This window comes from Protopterus annectens, chromosome 12.part0, assembly GCF_019279795.1.
Source record: "Protopterus annectens isolate FY-2018-M chromosome 12.part0, PAN1.0, whole genome shotgun sequence".
NCBI classification, from domain to species: domain Eukaryota; kingdom Metazoa; phylum Chordata; order Ceratodontiformes; family Protopteridae; genus Protopterus; species Protopterus annectens.
In genome coordinates, this window is record NC_056746.1 from 18315842 (window position 1) to 18333925 (window position 18084).

The 18084-nt window shown below is 35.6% G+C and overlaps 1 protein-coding gene across 1 annotated transcript in view; it reads left to right on the plus strand.

Annotated features, from left to right (window-relative positions):
• Window positions 1-17614, plus strand: part of LOC122817310 (interleukin-17 receptor D-like) — a 353566-nt gene extending 335952 nt beyond the window's left edge. Inside the window, exon 12 of the mRNA XM_044090533.1 lies at window positions 15997-17614. Within this exon, the coding sequence (XP_043946468.1) occupies window positions 15997-16626 (630 nt within the window). The 3' untranslated portion in view covers window positions 16627-17614. The remainder of the gene's footprint in view (window positions 1-15996) is intronic.
• The last annotated feature ends 470 nt before the right edge of the window (window positions 17615-18084 follow it).

An 18084-nucleotide genomic window follows, 5' to 3' on the forward strand; every position in this document is an offset into this window, starting at 1 on the left:
AGTTTGTGTGTATATAATTTGGTTTCTATCAAATGGTCAACCAAATCATATTTCGGGGTAGGAATAAACTTCATTCCTCTAGATAGTAGTTTATGATGGACCTCATCAACTTTAAAATTAGTAAAGTTATAAATTTTAAACTCATCCAATTTGTTTATTCCACTGTCCATCTCTGTAACAATTTTTTCTTTATCATAGTTCATATTATTATTAGTATTTGATATCAATTCCATTTCTTCCCCTTGTATTTCATTTGTTCTTGATTCTGACCACGGTTGTAGTTCCCTGCCCTGTATCCCACTTTTTTCCAGTATTGGGGGTTCCATTTCCTCTGAAAATTTTGTTTGTGCCATTCCTGGTCATCATAAAATTCATTGTTTGCTTCTTCTAGATATCGTTCACCTTCACCTCTGTTTGCACACTCATGTCTATAGGATTGGTCATCATGAAAGGTGGGCTTGTAGGTGTTGTTACCCCCTTCAATATTCCATCTATAAACTCTATTGTCCTTATACTGTAACAAGTCTCTATTAATTTTCTTGCATTTTCTTTCATGAACTAATTTAGATTTCTTTTCAACTATCGTAAATTGTTTCCGATATAAGTTGTTCCATTCATCAAACAATAAATCACTTTCTATTTCTAAATTCAATTTTTCAACCTCCCTAATAAGTTCCAATAGTTGCTCATCATTGTACTTAATTAACATATTCATGTACTTAAAACCACATTCATCAAAAAATTCATTAAAATCCTTTATAATAACATCATTAATTTCAATTCCCAAAGGTACTTTAAAAAAACGTAGTCCCATTGGGACTACCTTTAAAGTTACACATTTATGTAGATAGGCATTTTCAATTTTAATATTGTCCAGTTTGCACATTAAATTTCCCATTTTGTAAATTTTGCCTTTTAAAGCTAAATTACTGACAGCTTTTCTAATGGGGAACCCATCTTTCCCCTTATTAAAATTATCAAAATTACAGTCACTACTTAAAAAATTGTTCAAATTGTAACAATTACTATTGTCTTCCTTTGTTTTTTTATAAGTATTGGATTTGAATTCAGTACCTTTATTAGCCATAGTAGTACCTACTGTGTGAGCGTAGGTCTTGACAGGCTTAACACGCTTGTGCTTAGTCCCAGATTCAGGGCAGGGAACTACAACCGTGGTCAGAATCAGCAACAAATGAAATACAAGGGGAAGAAATGGAATTGATATTAAACACTAATAATAATATGAATTATGATAAAGAAAAAAATGTTACAGAGATGGACAGTGGGATAAATAAATTGGATGAGTTTAAAATGTACAACTTTACTAATTTTAAAGTTGATGAGGTCCATCATAAACTACTATCTAGAGGAATGAAGTTTATTCCTACCCCAAAATATGATTTGGTTGACCATTTGATAGAAACCAAATTATATACACGCAAACTTAATTTATCTGTTATGTTTCAAAACAAAAATAAAAATAAACAAGGATTAGATGGGGGTGGTAACTTGTTAAAACCTAAAAGTACATTTGTTCCATATATGAACCCCGTGATCGAGCTGTTTGAAAAACAAGTACACAGAGACCTTTATAAGTTTGCCGATACAGTGAAAAAAACCAAAATTAAGGACAATTTGTCCAAAGAAGAAAGAGTTGAGTTAATCAATATGAGAAATAACAATAATATACGTATCATGAAGCCTGACAAGGGAGGGGGGATTGTTATTTATGATCAAATGGAATACATTTTAAAGTTAAATACTATACTCACTGAAACAGGCAATTATGCAACGGTTTCCTTGAATGAAATCAATATTGCCTACCAGAGGATTAACTCCTATTTAGAAGAATTTTGGATTGATAACCGCATCAATAATGATATATACAATTATTTAAAGGTGCAGTACCCAAAAATGGCGGTACTGGTGGGTATCCCAAAAATTCATAAAGATCCAGTCAATCCACCCTTCAGGCCAATAGTGTCTGGCAGTAGGGCAAAAACCTTTCCATTAGGCAAAGTGGTTGATGTTTGGCTCAAGGACATATACAAGGGTATTCCCCACTTACTAAAAGATTCTTGGGACTTCTTAAGAAAATTTCCCATACTTATTGATACAAGTAATCTTTACTATGTGACTATTGATGTCATTGATCTATTCTCCTGTATACCCAGTAGACAAGGTTTGGAGATGTTTTGTGAAAGTATAAGAAAACATACCAACTTTGACTGGGATAAAACGTGTCTGATTATGGACTGTATGTCACTTGTTTTGGAGAACAGTTTTATTTTATTCGAAGGAGAATATTTCAAACAATGCAATTCTGCAAGTGCCCCAATATTTGCTAACCTTGTAATGTTATATTGGGAAGAAAATCCTTTTAAAAGTGTATTTGTTTACGATATTTTTCATTACTCTAGGTTTCTTGACGATATTTATATTTTATGGAAAGGAAACATTAATGAACTTAATGATTTTATATCTTTTATTAACAATAGTAGTGACTTTTTGAAATTCACTTACACTATCAGCAATGAAGGGTTACCTTATCTTGATACCATCGTGTCCCATGACGAGGAAGGTTTCAAATCAAACATTTTCAGGAAGAATACTTTCTCCAATGATTATTTACAATATGATAGCAACCATTCTAGGAAAATGTTGCGTAACATTTTTAAGGGTCAACTAATCAGAGCGGCTAGAATGACATCTAGACATGATGAAATGATAGCTGAGGTTGAGCATATAACTAATATGTTTATTGAGAGGAAATACAACAAAAATATGTTGCATGATGTCAAACAGTATGTTATTTCTCAGAGGGAAATCAAATATCAATCAATTTTAGGAGTTAGCCCTCCGATAGATCATGAGATTGATTTGAACTCAACAAGCAAATACAAAATGGCTTGTATTCTGCCCTACACTCCCTTTGTTAACACAGTCAAAGAAATATTGCTGAAACATTGGGGCATTTTTCTAGTGAACCCTGATTTATCTAGAATCTTAGGGGACAAACCACTTATCGTTTATAAAATGTCACACAATTTGAAAAAAATTTTAGAAATTGGTAACATAACTAATTCTAGAAGTGGAGAATGTGGAGCATCTACCTCCACCAAAAAATGTGGAAATTGCAACCAATGTAGATTTATTATGTGTCACACGGAATTAGTTTTAGACAGTAGTAACAGGACAGTAATTAGACTTGCCAAGGGTAATTGCAACACAGCTTATGTAGTATATATTGCCAAATGTGATGTATGTCCAGCATACTATGTGGGCAAAACTGAGAGGGCTTTCAAAAGAAGAATATACGACCACTCATACTGTATCAGAAAGAAAGATTTAAACAATGCCTTGTACAGACATGTAGAAAGTAATGGTGACCAACATAGTTTTAAATTTGCTATTTTAGAACACATCAAATCTGATCCTAAGGGGGGCAACATCAAAGATGTATTAAGTTATAAAGAGATATGGTGGCAACTATATACTGATGCTGCTACATTACCAGGATTGAATGACACCATTGCCATAAAACCTTTGTTGACTAGATAATGTGACATATGTATTTTTTCTCACATAATCAATTTTTACAATTTTTTAATATTTATTATTAATATTAATTTTTAACAGTGAAGGTTAACTTTTTTGTATTATATACAACTACATCATGTATTATATATAACCACATCATTTTTTTATATATTTATTAATTATTTGTGATATTCAAACAATCAATTCTTATACATATTTATTATGCATTTTCATGTAAATATTTATTGTACATTATATACTAATATTAACAAATGTACAACTGGAGTTGATTATTTACACACAATTTTGCACATTATTTCCCTAAAATACATTTACATTTATATTCAATATATTTAATATATTTAGTATATTATATTTAATATTTATTTAATTTATTAATTTATATATTTATACAGTATAGTAATTTTTTTCTGTTTATATTTTAGGAATTTTGCAACTGCTAGTGATTTGTACAGTAAATGAAAAGTTTCCAAAATTAAATGTTGCATATTATGTCTATTTAGAACTTTTGTTGTTACTAAGTGTTACAGTATAAGTCTGGATGAGGTCAAGCTGAGTGTGTTTATTATATTTTTATTATTATATTTAATTGATTTTTGGTTTTAACGATTAAATTTAATTGTTGATATATAAATAAATTAGCACAGTACCACTTTAAGTATCAATGTAATGTTTGTCTAGTTTTGCGCCAAAAAGTTTATTTAAAATGGCGTAATAACAAAATGAATGAGTTCTGATGAAGCCTATAACTGATAGGTGAAAGTGCTTAACTCTTGACATATGTATTTTTATATCTGGTTGTTTCAATAAACGTCTGGCTGTGGCCGTCAATTACTGTGTTTCCTCATTTAGTTGCTTGAGAAGATAGCACAGTTTCATTTTACCTCTAAAAAATACTCTTTTGCCATTCTTACATATCTTTATACATTAGATATTCAAGTCCATCTAAAACTGTAGCTGCTTCTACATTTACTATTTTCAACACATTTTTTTAATTCTGTCATCGTAATCTTTTCTTCCAGTTTCTTATTATCTTATTCAGTTAATTTTTAAGTTCCATTTATGCTTTCTTATAGTCTCACATATGGAAAAAGTTTTCAAAATATGTCTTTTTATTGTCTGCATTGTTTCTTTTTGTGTATTCACTATACTTTCTTCATTGTTCCTTAACCCTCTTATTATCCTATTTTTTCTTTAACCATTTTACTTAGGTATGTTATTACTTCTTCTTTTCTTCCTTGCAAAAAATATTTTTGTTTGAATAACATTTTTTTTATTTTCTCTTGGTTTATTTCATATAACATTAGTTCTTTTTTAGAAAATCTTCTTTATTGTCTATTATGTTCTTAAATATTTGGTTATTGATTTCCTTATATTTACAACTATCTTGTATTCTTTTTGTCCTTTGCCATTCCAGCACTTCTTTTATATATGTTTTTCTGTTCAACTAATCTACCAACTTGTCCAGTCTTTATAAAATCTTCTTATGTGTATATGATATAATCATAGTTGATGTATTGTTTCATTTATATACTCATTTAACTCTAATTCATTCATTTTTTATATCTCTATTGTATATAGCTTTTTTCTTGAATCCCTATCTAGATAGCTACATAGTCTGAAAACACTGTAATTTTAGCTCCTTGATGTAATACCCTTAGGCTCTCTGATACTATAAAATAATTAGTTTCCATTCTGAAATTACTTATTTTGTATGTCCAGTGTTTGTTTTTCTATAAGTACATTTTATAGCTTTTAAACATATCTGAAATTACCTTTACATCTGCCCCTTCATTTCTCCTATGTTTTAAATCACAATTGAAGTCTCCTACTACTATTACTTGCATATTCACACTGACATAATCAAGTATTTTCCTAAACATAATCTCTCTCTGTTTCTTTAAAGTATATGCATAAATTGCAATTACTATATATGTTTCTTTCATGCTATTATCTAATACTAATATTCTTCCTAATACTTATAATGTGCAATCCAGAATTTCTATGCATTCTTTACATAAAATTGCAATTCTTGAACATTTTTCTTCTCCTATATTCCATATAAGCTTGCCTTCCCATAACCCATTTACTTGTATTCTTTCTTCCTCTGTTGTTATTCTTATATCTATTAATATTATGATATCCATATCTAGCAATCTACACCATTCCAACACTTCTAACCTTTGCTGAACATTCTTTATACTATTGGCATTAATGGATGGTATTCTCACTTTGTGAAAAAGTTTTTATTGCCTTTATCCTTTTCCTTTTTTGTTTCCTCCTATTCCTATATTTTTAAATGTGTGCTTTCTATCCTTCACTCTCTTACCAATAGAATTTCTTTTACTTTTAATTCTTATCCATTTATTTTCCCCTTCATCACTTGAATTATTTAATTCTTCTTCTTCTGTCTCTCCTTCTTTTTTCCTTCACATATTCTATTATTTCCATTCTTCTATCTTCCTTATTTATATTTCTTTTTGTGTCTTTTCATTATTATCTACTAAAACAATCTTTCTTGGTTTACGTTTGTTTACTGTGTATGATTCTCTTTAACATTACTGTCCATCCATGAATGTCCTACTTTCTCACACTTTGTACATTTTTGCTCACACGTTTTTTGCTTCACGTCCAATTTTACCACAAATAAACCATTTTTTATCACAATTACTAATTAAATGATCATTTTTACCACAAAGAAAACATATTTTCAGTTAACAAAATCCAAACAAGTGCCTGGAAAGATGGAAAACAGCAGTCCACAGCTTTGATGCCAAAATTGTAATAATAAAAACACCAAAAGTCCACATTTTCAAATTCTTACCTCCATTATGACAGCGTGCACCCCTTTCATTATAAAAGTAATATAGTTAAAGGACAATATGTGCATGCAAGCAGAATGACTTCTGGAGATGAGGACTTTGTTGAAAAGAGTGAATTATTGGAGAAATTATTTAAGGAAAGGGGTTATCCAACAGAGATAATCCAAGAAGTTAGAAATGAAGTCAAAGCAGGTAAGAAAGAAAAGTTCAAACCTATCTTGGTTGAGTTATTAACAAATTAAACAGGATTGAGTACAGGACCCATAGATGATGTTGAGAATGCTGTGGTACTAGAATTTAATGCTAGTGCTGGTTTGGTTAAGAAAATTATGAAGATGGAGTGGGAAGGATTTGTAGGGTTCACTGATTTAGGGGGCATTCCCAAGGAGACATTAAAATTGGTTTATAAAACCTCCCAAAATTTGAAATGTTTGTTAGAAGGTGACCACAAAGATAGTAAGGTGGTCAGAAGGAAGAAAAGGACTTACAAGTGTGGGCAGTGATCACAATGTAGTTATATCATGAACAAAGAAAAAATATTCTTAGCTAGTAGGAATAAGTTAATAATTGACAATGACTTTTCAAATTGTAACTCTTCTGGGTTAATTTACCTCACAAGCTGTGAAGAATGCAATTCTTTTTATATAGGGAAAACAGAATGTAAGCTGAGGAGAAAGTTTTACAAACACTATTATGATATACAAACCAAGAAAGAGACAAATGCTTTATATAAACACCTGAGGGAATGTAAAAAGGCACACTACTCATTTTTTGTTTTAGAAGAAGTAAAGAAGGAAACAAGAGGGGGGCTCTGGGAGGAAAAAAATTGAATACAGAGAGTTATGGTGGCAAATAACTTTGCAGGCCACTGTTCCACCTTTGTTAAAAATGAGAGCTGCTAAATTGTAATATAGAGAAGAACAAAAAAAAAATTAATAACTGGCAACTTTCTCACTTAGAAAATAACAATATTATGATGCATTTGGATAAATGAGAATACCCTTATGGGATAAGCATTAAAGTGTTCTGAAATTTTCATTGCTAAGGCTAGAAAATGGATGTAGTTCCCTTATGGGGCAAGCATTAAAGTGCTCTGAAAATTTCATTGCTAAGGCTATAAAATGGATGTAATGGCATGTTAAGGTCATAAGAGGGAGCTCTTTGGTAGCATTTCAAAAACTTGTAGAATGTACGTACATATTAATATATATATATATATTTTAACCATGCATCTTAGGTTTCATGCAAAGATACTTTTATAGCTGTTTAAATATTGTTTTAACTAAAGAAATGCATGTTTTTACAGATGTATATTTAGGATGTATTTTGTCAGTATGTTTTTTATAAAAGTTTTTAAATGGCTTTTTAACAGCATTTTAACATGTTCATAGGCTCATAGGTAGGTACTAGGCTATCGGCCCTAGGGCCCATACAAGCCTAGCCAAAAAATGTACCCTGGCTTTCACCACCCAAGAAAATTATTTTCCTGTGCCCCTGTCGAGCAGAGCCACAGAAGTGATCCCCGGGGTGAATTTCCCATTTCCCATCCAATCATCAAGATTTTTCTTGAAGAGTGCTAATGAGGAGCTCTGTTTGACATAGATAGGTAGTCTGTTCCAGAGTATGGGAAGTCTTTGGGACAGGAATCTATCCTTCCAGCATGTTCTGTTTATTGTGGTGACAAGGTTTAGGTCCCTTGAGGGTGTAGCTCAGACGGACTGGGATTTCTTTAAGTGGAGCATGTCCAACAGCTCTGGGTTTGACATAGCTTTGTATGTTAGGCAGAGATCGCCCCTGAGTAGGCAATATGCGATGGAGTAAAGCTGTAATTTTTTGAGACGGTCTGCATAGGGCATCTGTTTGAGGCCAGTAATCCTCTTTGTGAGGTATTTCTGTGGTCTTTCCAGTTGTTGTAGATGTCTTGTGAGGTACATACCAAAAGGGGCATTGTACTCTATAATGGGTCTAATGAGTGATGAGTAGAGGGGAACAATGACCTCTTTTTTTCTGGATGAGAATCCTTTTGTGATGAGATGAGACATGTAGAAGGATTTCCTGACCACTGTGGCGATGTGATTATCAAAGGAGAGACTACTGTCCACCTGTGTCCCAAGGTCTCATCACATTTTCGGCATTAAGTAGACTACCAGCTATGTGGTAGTTGATGGGTACAGAGATTTTACCAAAGGGGATGACATTGCACTTTTATCATTGAGCTTCAGGCCATGGCTTTGACACCAGGTATCTGTCTCAGTGAGGCCCTTTTGTAGTTTGTCCACATCGTTAGGAGTTTCGATTATGGCTTCTAGTTTGCAGTTATCTGCAAACTTTGTTAGCCAAAGACCTTCTGTGTTGGCCTGCACTTCAGAGAAGTAAATACCAAACAGGAGAGGACCCAGGACTGAACACTGTGGTACTCCACTTGTCACTGGTCTTCACAGTGTGGGTTCTGTCCGTGAGCCAGTTGGCAACCCATCTTGTGACATAGGGATTTATACCTAGTTTAGTGAGCTTATCTATAATTCCAGAGTGGGGGATGGTGTTGATAGCCTTGGCGAGATCTAGATAAGCTGTGTGAACCATTTTACCCTCATCTATGGCTTTGGTGACTGCTTCAAAGAAGTCAATCAGGTTTAGGCGACATGATCTGCCTTTTACAAATCCAAACTGGGTAGGGTCCAGAGTTTGGAGATTACCAATGTCTTTGTTTATGAGTTCCACGATGATATGTTCCATGGCCTTGCAGACCAGGCACATCAGGCTAATGGCACGATAGTTCCAGGAGTCTGTCTTGGCTCCCCCTTTGTGGAGTGGGATAACCGTCACGGTGCACCATTCAGTGGGTACAAAGCCTGAGGTGAGGCTATGATTGAACATGGTACTTAGGTAGGGTGCCAGTTCATTCTGTAGTTCATGTAGAATGCAGCCTGGGATATTGTCAGGTCCCATGGATGCTGTATTCTTGGCTTTGGAGAGTGTGTTTTTTACCTGTGCAGCCATGATTATAGGAACTTTGCATTCTTCCGGTATAGAGATGGGGGCCTCTAGGGGGTGAGAGGGGGGTAAAGTTAGCACTGAACTTATCTGCTAGGATGTTGGCAATATCAGTTGGTTCTGTATATTTAGTGCCATTGTGCTGTAACTCAGAGCAGATCTGAGTGTTCCCATTTACATTCTTGACATAGCTATAGAATGCTTTGTGGTTGTCTTTAGAGTCAGTGGCAATTTTGTTTTCTTAACTAGCTTTGGAGGATTTTATGAGGGATCTCAGCTTCTTACTGAGGTTGACCAGGGAGTTCCTCCAGTCATGGGATTTTACTCTTTTTTGCAACAGTTTCTTTTTTCTGTTGTAGAGTTTGTTTATGGCAAAGGACCACCACATTGGCTTCCTTTTTTTGGAGGATAACATCTTGGTTCTGTTAGAAATAGCATGATCCATGCACTCGTGTAAGTGCTTATAAAGTGCATTTGTGTAGGATTTGGCAGTCATACCTCTATTGTTCGTCTGCATGGGTGTCATGAAGTTTGCCACTTCTGTCTTAAGAAGTGTGAAGTTGGCTTTGGAGAAGTTTTTTACGATAGTTTCCCTAATTGGGGGTGGGGGTGGGATGTGGATGTCTAGGCTGATTATCTTGTGGTCGGATCTGACCAATGAGGAATTGACCTCTGGTGTGGAACACCGGTTTCCCATGTTGGTAATGACCAGGTCTAGGATATTGCTGCCCCTGGTGGGGGTATGAATAAGTTGATCCAAGGCGTTGGAATTTATGAATTCTAGAAAGCATTGAGCAAAAGAGTTGGTACATAAGTAGTTTTCCCAGTTAATAGTGGGGTAGTTGAAATCGCCCATTATTAGGGTGTTGGTTTGTACCCTAATACTTTCCAGTGTATCAAGAAATGAAGAGTGTGAATCCTGGGGCATGGTGGGGGGTCTGTAGCAAGCTACAATTTGGATTGCGGTCTTGCCCAGAGTTAGTTGCACTTGGATAATCTCGGATGCATTATGCTGTGCAACTAGCCTGGAGGTGTGGATATCCTTAATGAATATGGACATGCCTCTGCCTTTAGTGCTTCATTCTGGGTTAGGTGGCCAAAAGGTGTGGTATGAATTGTAGCCTGGTAATGCAGGGGTGCTCTCTGGAGCTTTGAACCAGGTCTCTGTCACTGCACAGATGTCAATGTTCTCCATTTTAAGGAGTGCCTCGAGTGAGTGCATTTTGAGGTTTAGACTTCTAGCATTGAGTAGCATTACCCTCAGATTTTGCTTGCTTGTACCTGTTACGTTGGTGAATTTGTCATTTGAAACTTGCCTAAAAAAGGCACTATAGGGGGTGGCAAGAGACTTAGCCAGTATCCGGAATCCTAAGGGCGACAGGTGCAGGCCATCTCTGGCAAAGCATCGTGGTTTGTCGATCATGTCATCCCAGGCAGACAAATACTGGATCCCCTTAGAATGACACCAGAAGCTTAGCCCATTGTTGAAGTCAATCATTTTGTCCTTGTACTGTGGTATCATTCTGGGTGATGGCAGGATGCAACTCAGGGTTAGGGTCATACCTGCCTGGGATACAAGATCGGACAGCTGCTCCATGTCTCTTTTCATGTAGTCCAGGGAGGTACGTCTCAGGTCATTCACACCAACATGGACAATGACAGTGTCATATTTGTACTTATGTGGAGTGACCTGAGTGCATGCATTATGTGGCAGATCCTGGCACCTGACAGGCAGCTGACAGTAACTTTCTCCTTGTCTAGTCTAGTGAGTGGAACATCAGTGTGCCTGACTACAGAGTCACCTATGACTAGAGTGTTGGGTATGTTGTTATGCCTTATGGGCTGTGGTTGAGTGGCACACTGAGTTCGTGGGCTATGTGTCATTTGGGTTGTGTTGGGGGGTGGAGTTTGCTTGCGTTTATGCTTTTGATGTCCCTGATACTTGGGCAGGTTTTTATTGAGAGCCTCTGCAAATGTAGGTGTGTGTTTTGTGTTTCTATGTGTGTGTTTTGGTGGTGTAGGTTTTGAGGGATTATGTGATGAGTGTGATGTGGTGCAAGTGCTTACCTTCTCCTCTTGACTGTCTAGTCCAGTCTTGGGTGAAGAGAGCTTTGCTTCCAGTTTGGCTATATAAGTGCATCTCTCCCAGGTTGTAGTGTTGGGTGGTAGGAGGAGAGGGTTGTCTGTGTACATGAGGCAATTGCTGCATTGCCCCAAGATGCCCAGATTCATCAGGTAATGTGTTTTATTTTAACTTACTACATTACTAATTTTACTGTTTTAATTGAATAATGAGAGGGGTATAAAGGTTGGGTCAATGTCTTTTGTCCACATCTGATGAAGTCAGTACACTAGGAATGAAAACACAGTGTTATTTGTGGCGTTTATGTATTGGTGTTTTTATTATTAAAATGTTGGCATCAAAGCTGTGGACTGCTGTTTTCCATCCTTTCACGGCAATTGTTTGGATTTTGTTATTGGTGACTTTTTGGTGCCTTGTATTCAGTTTTTTTTTTTGGATATTTTTGGTTAACCTCACTATTTAACCAATCCCTTATTCCCCTCCATGTTAATTATATTAGGCAGATGTATTTTTTTGTCATTTTGCTTTTTCAGTGTAACACCACATTCCCATCTCCCAGTCCATAAACCTCTGTTGTCATAAATCTTTGTAATGTCCATAACATGGCCCAGTGGACCATCACAGTAAGCAAATGCAAATAAATAAATAATACATAAATGAAGGGCTATATATGACAGCTGGAAAAGGAGTATTTCATATTAAACTTAAGGTAATGCAACTTCATGCACAAGGTGGTAATACCTTGGGATGTATTACCGAAGAGAGTGGTACAGGGAAGTCTGTCAGATCAGTTCAGAGCTGTTTGGGCTAGAAAAAGAAAAAAGCTGGGACAAGGGTGTGGGCCATACCTCTCATCTGTACAGATTTTCTCAAAATGTCCAGATTTTTGCCTCATATTTTTGGCCTGTTACTCATAAAATTGTGGTTTTCTGGCAAATCATTGCCAAAGCTTTGAGGACTGATGTCAGAAAATAATGAGCGAGATTTGAGATTCAGACTTCATACCCTTCAAAAATATTCATGCTAATCCAAAACCTGTTATTCTATCAAATTTCTAAGTTTGTAACAGCAGTATTTAAAAATTGTCCCTATTTTTGCCCTTTGTCCCCCCCATTATTTATGTCTTAGTTCAGATTTCTTGCTCTAAGAGGTTGAGAGCTATGGTGGGCAGAACAGTTGCATAGGGAACCACAGTAGCCAAATGGACTTTCTAAGCTACAGCTGGCCTTTTAAGCAGTAAATCCCACTAGAGTGTTTAACACGGTGGATTTTACTTATGTCAGGATGCTCTATTATTGAGGGTGAAGTGAGCAAAGGTTCCTCATCATGAGCAAAATATAACATGCTAAACACTTCACTGAAATGTACTACTAGTATTAATGTATTTATTTAAGTATTTTTTAAATATTTTAATCAGTAGAGTCCTATACATTTCTGGAAGGTTATGAGCAGTCACAGAGTGGCCTTTTTAAGTGAGCAGGCATACATATGTGACATTATGATCTGTGCTCTTCGAGCAAAGTGCATATGTTATATTGTTTGTGTACCATTCAACACTGAGAATTTTCCTTTTTGTTTTTGGAGTGTCATGTGAAAAAACATGTTACTTTAAATTAGAGGGTGTTTTTTTAATAAATCCAACCATCTATCCTCAACTCCTTTTTCCCATTATGCACATGGGGTCAGGTTGTCACTTCAACATTGACAATCATCTTGAGCCAAGGTTTACACTGCCAGGTGGCTAGCCTTGCTGCGTGCATTTTAGTAATTTTATTAACATACCCTAGACTGTAATGGCAGTAAATATTTTGTAGGGAGTTTAAGAGTGCCATCTAATCCTAAATTTGGTTGGTTATTTACTGCTTCTTATGGATAAGTATTTCTACAGTTTATACTGCTGAGAAAGCACCAAATAGCCATTTCTATGGCAGAAAGAGAACTATTTTCCTGTCTTTGTATAATTTCCTTTGGCATCTCCAACTTTATTTGTGTGCATGTATATGTGTATATATACATATACAGTAAACTCTCGGTTAACCAACACCCATGGAGATTGGTAGATGCCGGATAACTGTAGTTACTGGTTGCTTGAGAGTTACTGTTAAAACTAGACCTGACTAATACTGCACCCTATACTATTTGTTTGGTTTGATGTGTTCTTAGGTTGGGGAGAGAGGGACTTTATTCCTATCTTCCTTTTTAAAACTTTAAAAATGTAAGACATGTTTCTGCAGGGCGGGGCGGGGGGGGACAGAAAGTGCGCCACATGAAAATTGTACTGTATTTCTTCATTTTTTTTTTTTTCTGTTTGCTTGAGAGTTCTGGTTAACTGAGAGTTTACTGTGTGTGTGTATGTGTGTGTGTGTGTGTGTGTGTGTGTGTGTGTGTGTGTGTGTGTGTGTGTGTGTGTGTCTATATATATATATATATATATATATATATATATATATATATATATATTATGGATCCCCTACACTACACCAACACACCACAAACCTGACATCCAAAACGTCAACACCAAAACACCGAAACCACACAACACCGACAGTCCACATAATCGAACACCATAACACCGACTCACAACACACACACAACACAAGCACACCAAAAACCTTACAAACCTACACTAAACCTTACATACACAACTATCTATGCACTAACCTTAACCCAAACCCTAACCCTAAGGTCCGTCAGTATCTCACACTTACCTTACCTGCACCCTAACCCTAAAGTCCATCACTATCGCATACTTACACAGTTGTGCTCATTTCGCATGTCGGTGTTTTTAGCGTCCGGATTTCGAACTGTTGGTTATTTCCATTGTCGGTTTTCGGGAATTGGTGTTCTCATCGTCGGCATTTCGATCTGTTGGTGTTCTTAGGCAGACACATATTATATATATATATATATATATATATATATATATATATATATATAGATAGATATATATATATATATATATATATATATATATATATATATATATATATATATTTGTATTTTCAACATTGTGGGCCCAGATTTTTAACATACATTAACACAGACCCACTATATAAATAGCACCACCGTTGTGCACTATTGTCAAAATATTGATTTCATGTACCAGGTATAAAAAACACACATGAAAATCAAATTGTATGAATACTATTTGTTGAATTCTTCGGGTCTCTTTTCTTTGCTGTCATATAATCCCCAATCCAGCACACAGGCTTGGAACTAAATGATGTATAAACTATTCCAAGGATGTACAACCTCAGAAAAATAAATAAGGGGTACAAGGGGCAAAACTGACTGCATGGGTGTGGGGGACCTACCCCCCATATGAAATATTTGTATAGCTTCAAACCTATTTGCTGGATCAGGCTCAAATTTTTGTATTTAAACAGGAAATAATTTGGTCTTGCAGTAAAAGTGACGATTGAAATGGAGGTATCTTTAAAATGATTGTTCTTAATTTTCTTCTAAAAACTACTGACAACTGTAAAATGTGCAACCTGCATTAATTTAAAAATATAACTTTAAAAATTATACATATTGCTGGTGAGAGCACATCAAGAAACATGTCATATTGTTGGTACAATTAAATTCCTAAATGTTGCTTTTTACATAACAAGTTAACTCTTTCTTTGAGACAAACTCACTGACTCACACTCTTATAATTTATAATGTAGTGTTATAAGGTGACTAATAATTTGGTCCACAAATGACCAACATATCAATTTCTTCAATTTGCTTAAAAATGAGCACTAAAATTCAGCACTGTAAAACAGTTATTACTCTTGTTTCATGTTACTGTGGCAATATTTAAAAAAAAATAGTTTTTTCTGCATTTATTACCTGTTGATCCTTACAGCACCATGAAAAGCATAATGCAGATTATTTACAGATAGTCTGAGGATATATATATATATATATATATATATATATATATATATATATATATATATATATATATATATTTGACAAGTAGCTATGCAATACTTTTTATTGCCAGTCATGTGTATTCCTTTGCCATTAAAATCTAATTCACCCTTAATTCCACTGGTAATTCTGATGAAATACAAACTTCCATTATTTTTTCTCCCATATTTTTCTCACATTTCTTTTTCCTGTCTTCCATTTCAAGCATAACAGTTGGTGCAGCAATTACATAATAAATTGTCTTATCAATGAGTACCCATGTTCATTAAGAAAGCGATGTTATTTGTTCCTCAGCCATTTTTGAGAGTGTTGGTTCTGGAATGGGTGAAAGCCAGAGGGCTGTATCCCTTTGTGTCATATGGAATACTTATCTCTACATCACGTTGTGGTTCCCTAACAGTGATTGTACAGGGATCTATGTCCTGTGTATGGATTACTTTTTATATAACTATATAGTCTTTTATTTTGTTGTTGAACCCATATGTTGATATGAACTAATGTACAGCTGTTTAGATAAAAGACACTAAATGATATGCATGCCACCCTAGAAGCAGGCACTGTTACTGAAGCTTTGTGATCTCTCCAGTCTTTGATTCTATTCTTTTCTTCGTACAGGTGGTGCTGGACCTCTGGGAAAGTATCGGAATTGCTCAATATGGATACATGAACTGGCTTAACTATCAGCTGCAGTGTGCAGATTTTATCTTGGTCATTTGTTCACAGGGCCTGAAGTTCCTCATGGAGACAAAGCATCAGAAGGCCAATTGGAACTTCTTAAGCCTAAGTGATATGATAAATGATGCAGTCTCCTGTGTTGCAGCTGTGTCACTGATTGCTGAAAAGTTATACCAAGCAAAAATCAGGCAAGGAAGCATCTCAAGATTCTTAGTTGCTTATTTTGAGTACTCCAGTGAAAAGGATATACCAGGGATACTTGAACTTGCGAGCAAATATAAACTAATGGATGATCTTCCAGAGCTTTTTTCTCATCTTCATTCCATCGCATTGTGTAGGCCAGGCTACCAACTCCAGGTCCAAGGTCTTGCCAAACACGGTTATCTGAATACCACATCTGGACAAACACTGTCCCTTGCCATACAGGACATGAATAAATATATTCAGATGGACCCTTCGTGGTTTCATAGTCTGTGGACTAATGGGCAAGAAGCAGATAAACAAATAAGCAATGCACTGGCAGAAAGCAAAGTTCCTCAAAATGTTTGTTGTATAAATTCAGACTGTTAGTTGAAGGAGATAACAATGCAGAGGGCTAAACATATGTATTTTGCACTTATATACATGGACTATAAAGTATTATTGACAATGATGAAGTTTATATCACATGGCATCATGTTGGCATAGTGGTTAAGGTGCTGACCTTACAGGCACAAAGTACAGGATTTGATTCTCACATGGGGTAATTAGCCAGGCTTAAATGGTCCACAAGAGCAGTTAGCCTAGTATTAACCTGTGCACCTATTACCACCAGTCCAGAAAACCAGACATAATATTCAAGCAAAAATGACAAACGTAATATACATTGCTGAAATAGCTATACCCAGTGATTAACATGTCTTATGTACTAAGAAATACAAGAGTCATAAAATACAAGGATTAGGGAGCAGAAATAAGAATAATAGAAGAAAGATACCCAGACACCTCCAGTAGTGGTAGCAGCAACAGCATTAGTTACAAAAAAAATTCAGTCGTACTTAAATATTCTGTCAATACATGCAACCCCACAAGAATTGCAGAAGGATGTAATTCTGGGCACATAGCAGATGCGGAGAATAAAACTCTTGGCTAATATCACAGGCTGAAGCAATACTAATTTTTGTGAACTTTAATTGTACACTGACTTAGGAATTGGGTCCATTTCTGTCATGGTATTAGAAACCCAAAACACTTTAAGAAATTAAATTGATAGAATCTGTCATTTGTGGTGTGGGGCTCATCTGTGTCATTACTTGCTGTTTTGAGTGTGAGTTATACATAGCTGCTAGAGATGTTGAGGCTATATTATAATATTATTTATGAAAAATCTCCTTTTCATGTTCATTAACAGTTTTATTTAGTTTAGGCATGGGTCAGTAACAGATTGTCATTCCATATATTTTCACAAAACTAAAATATGACACTAGTAGCCTGAACATTTCCAGTCTCATTTGACTTAGCCAAGGCTTTTGACACAGTCCTCTACTTAGGCATCATTGATAAACTCAGCCAGTTGGATATCAACCCATATATTGTAGATGGGTTGCAAACTGGCTCACTGATAGAACTCATGCGGTCAAAATAGGGGACTCCATCTCCTCCAGCAGACCCATAACCAGTCATGTTACACAGGGATTGGTTCTGGGACCACTACTCTTCAGAATCTACTTCTCCAAATTACAGGCTAAAACTAAAGGACTGTGGCTGACAAGGATTGCAGATGACTGCAAACTGGGAATGATCATTGAAACCCCTAGCAATGTCAAGTTCCTGCAAGAAGGTCTTATGCAGACTAATGACTGGTGCCAAAGTCATGGTCTTAAACTTAATGCAAAAAAATGCATTATCATCCCCTTTGGCAAGGGTGATGTTTCTGCAAACTACCACATCAATAGCAATACCCTAAGCACACAGTCAGTGGTGAGAGATCTGGGCACACAGGTTGACAGCAACCTTAACTTTGATTGCCATCTCTCCACAGTGGTAAGA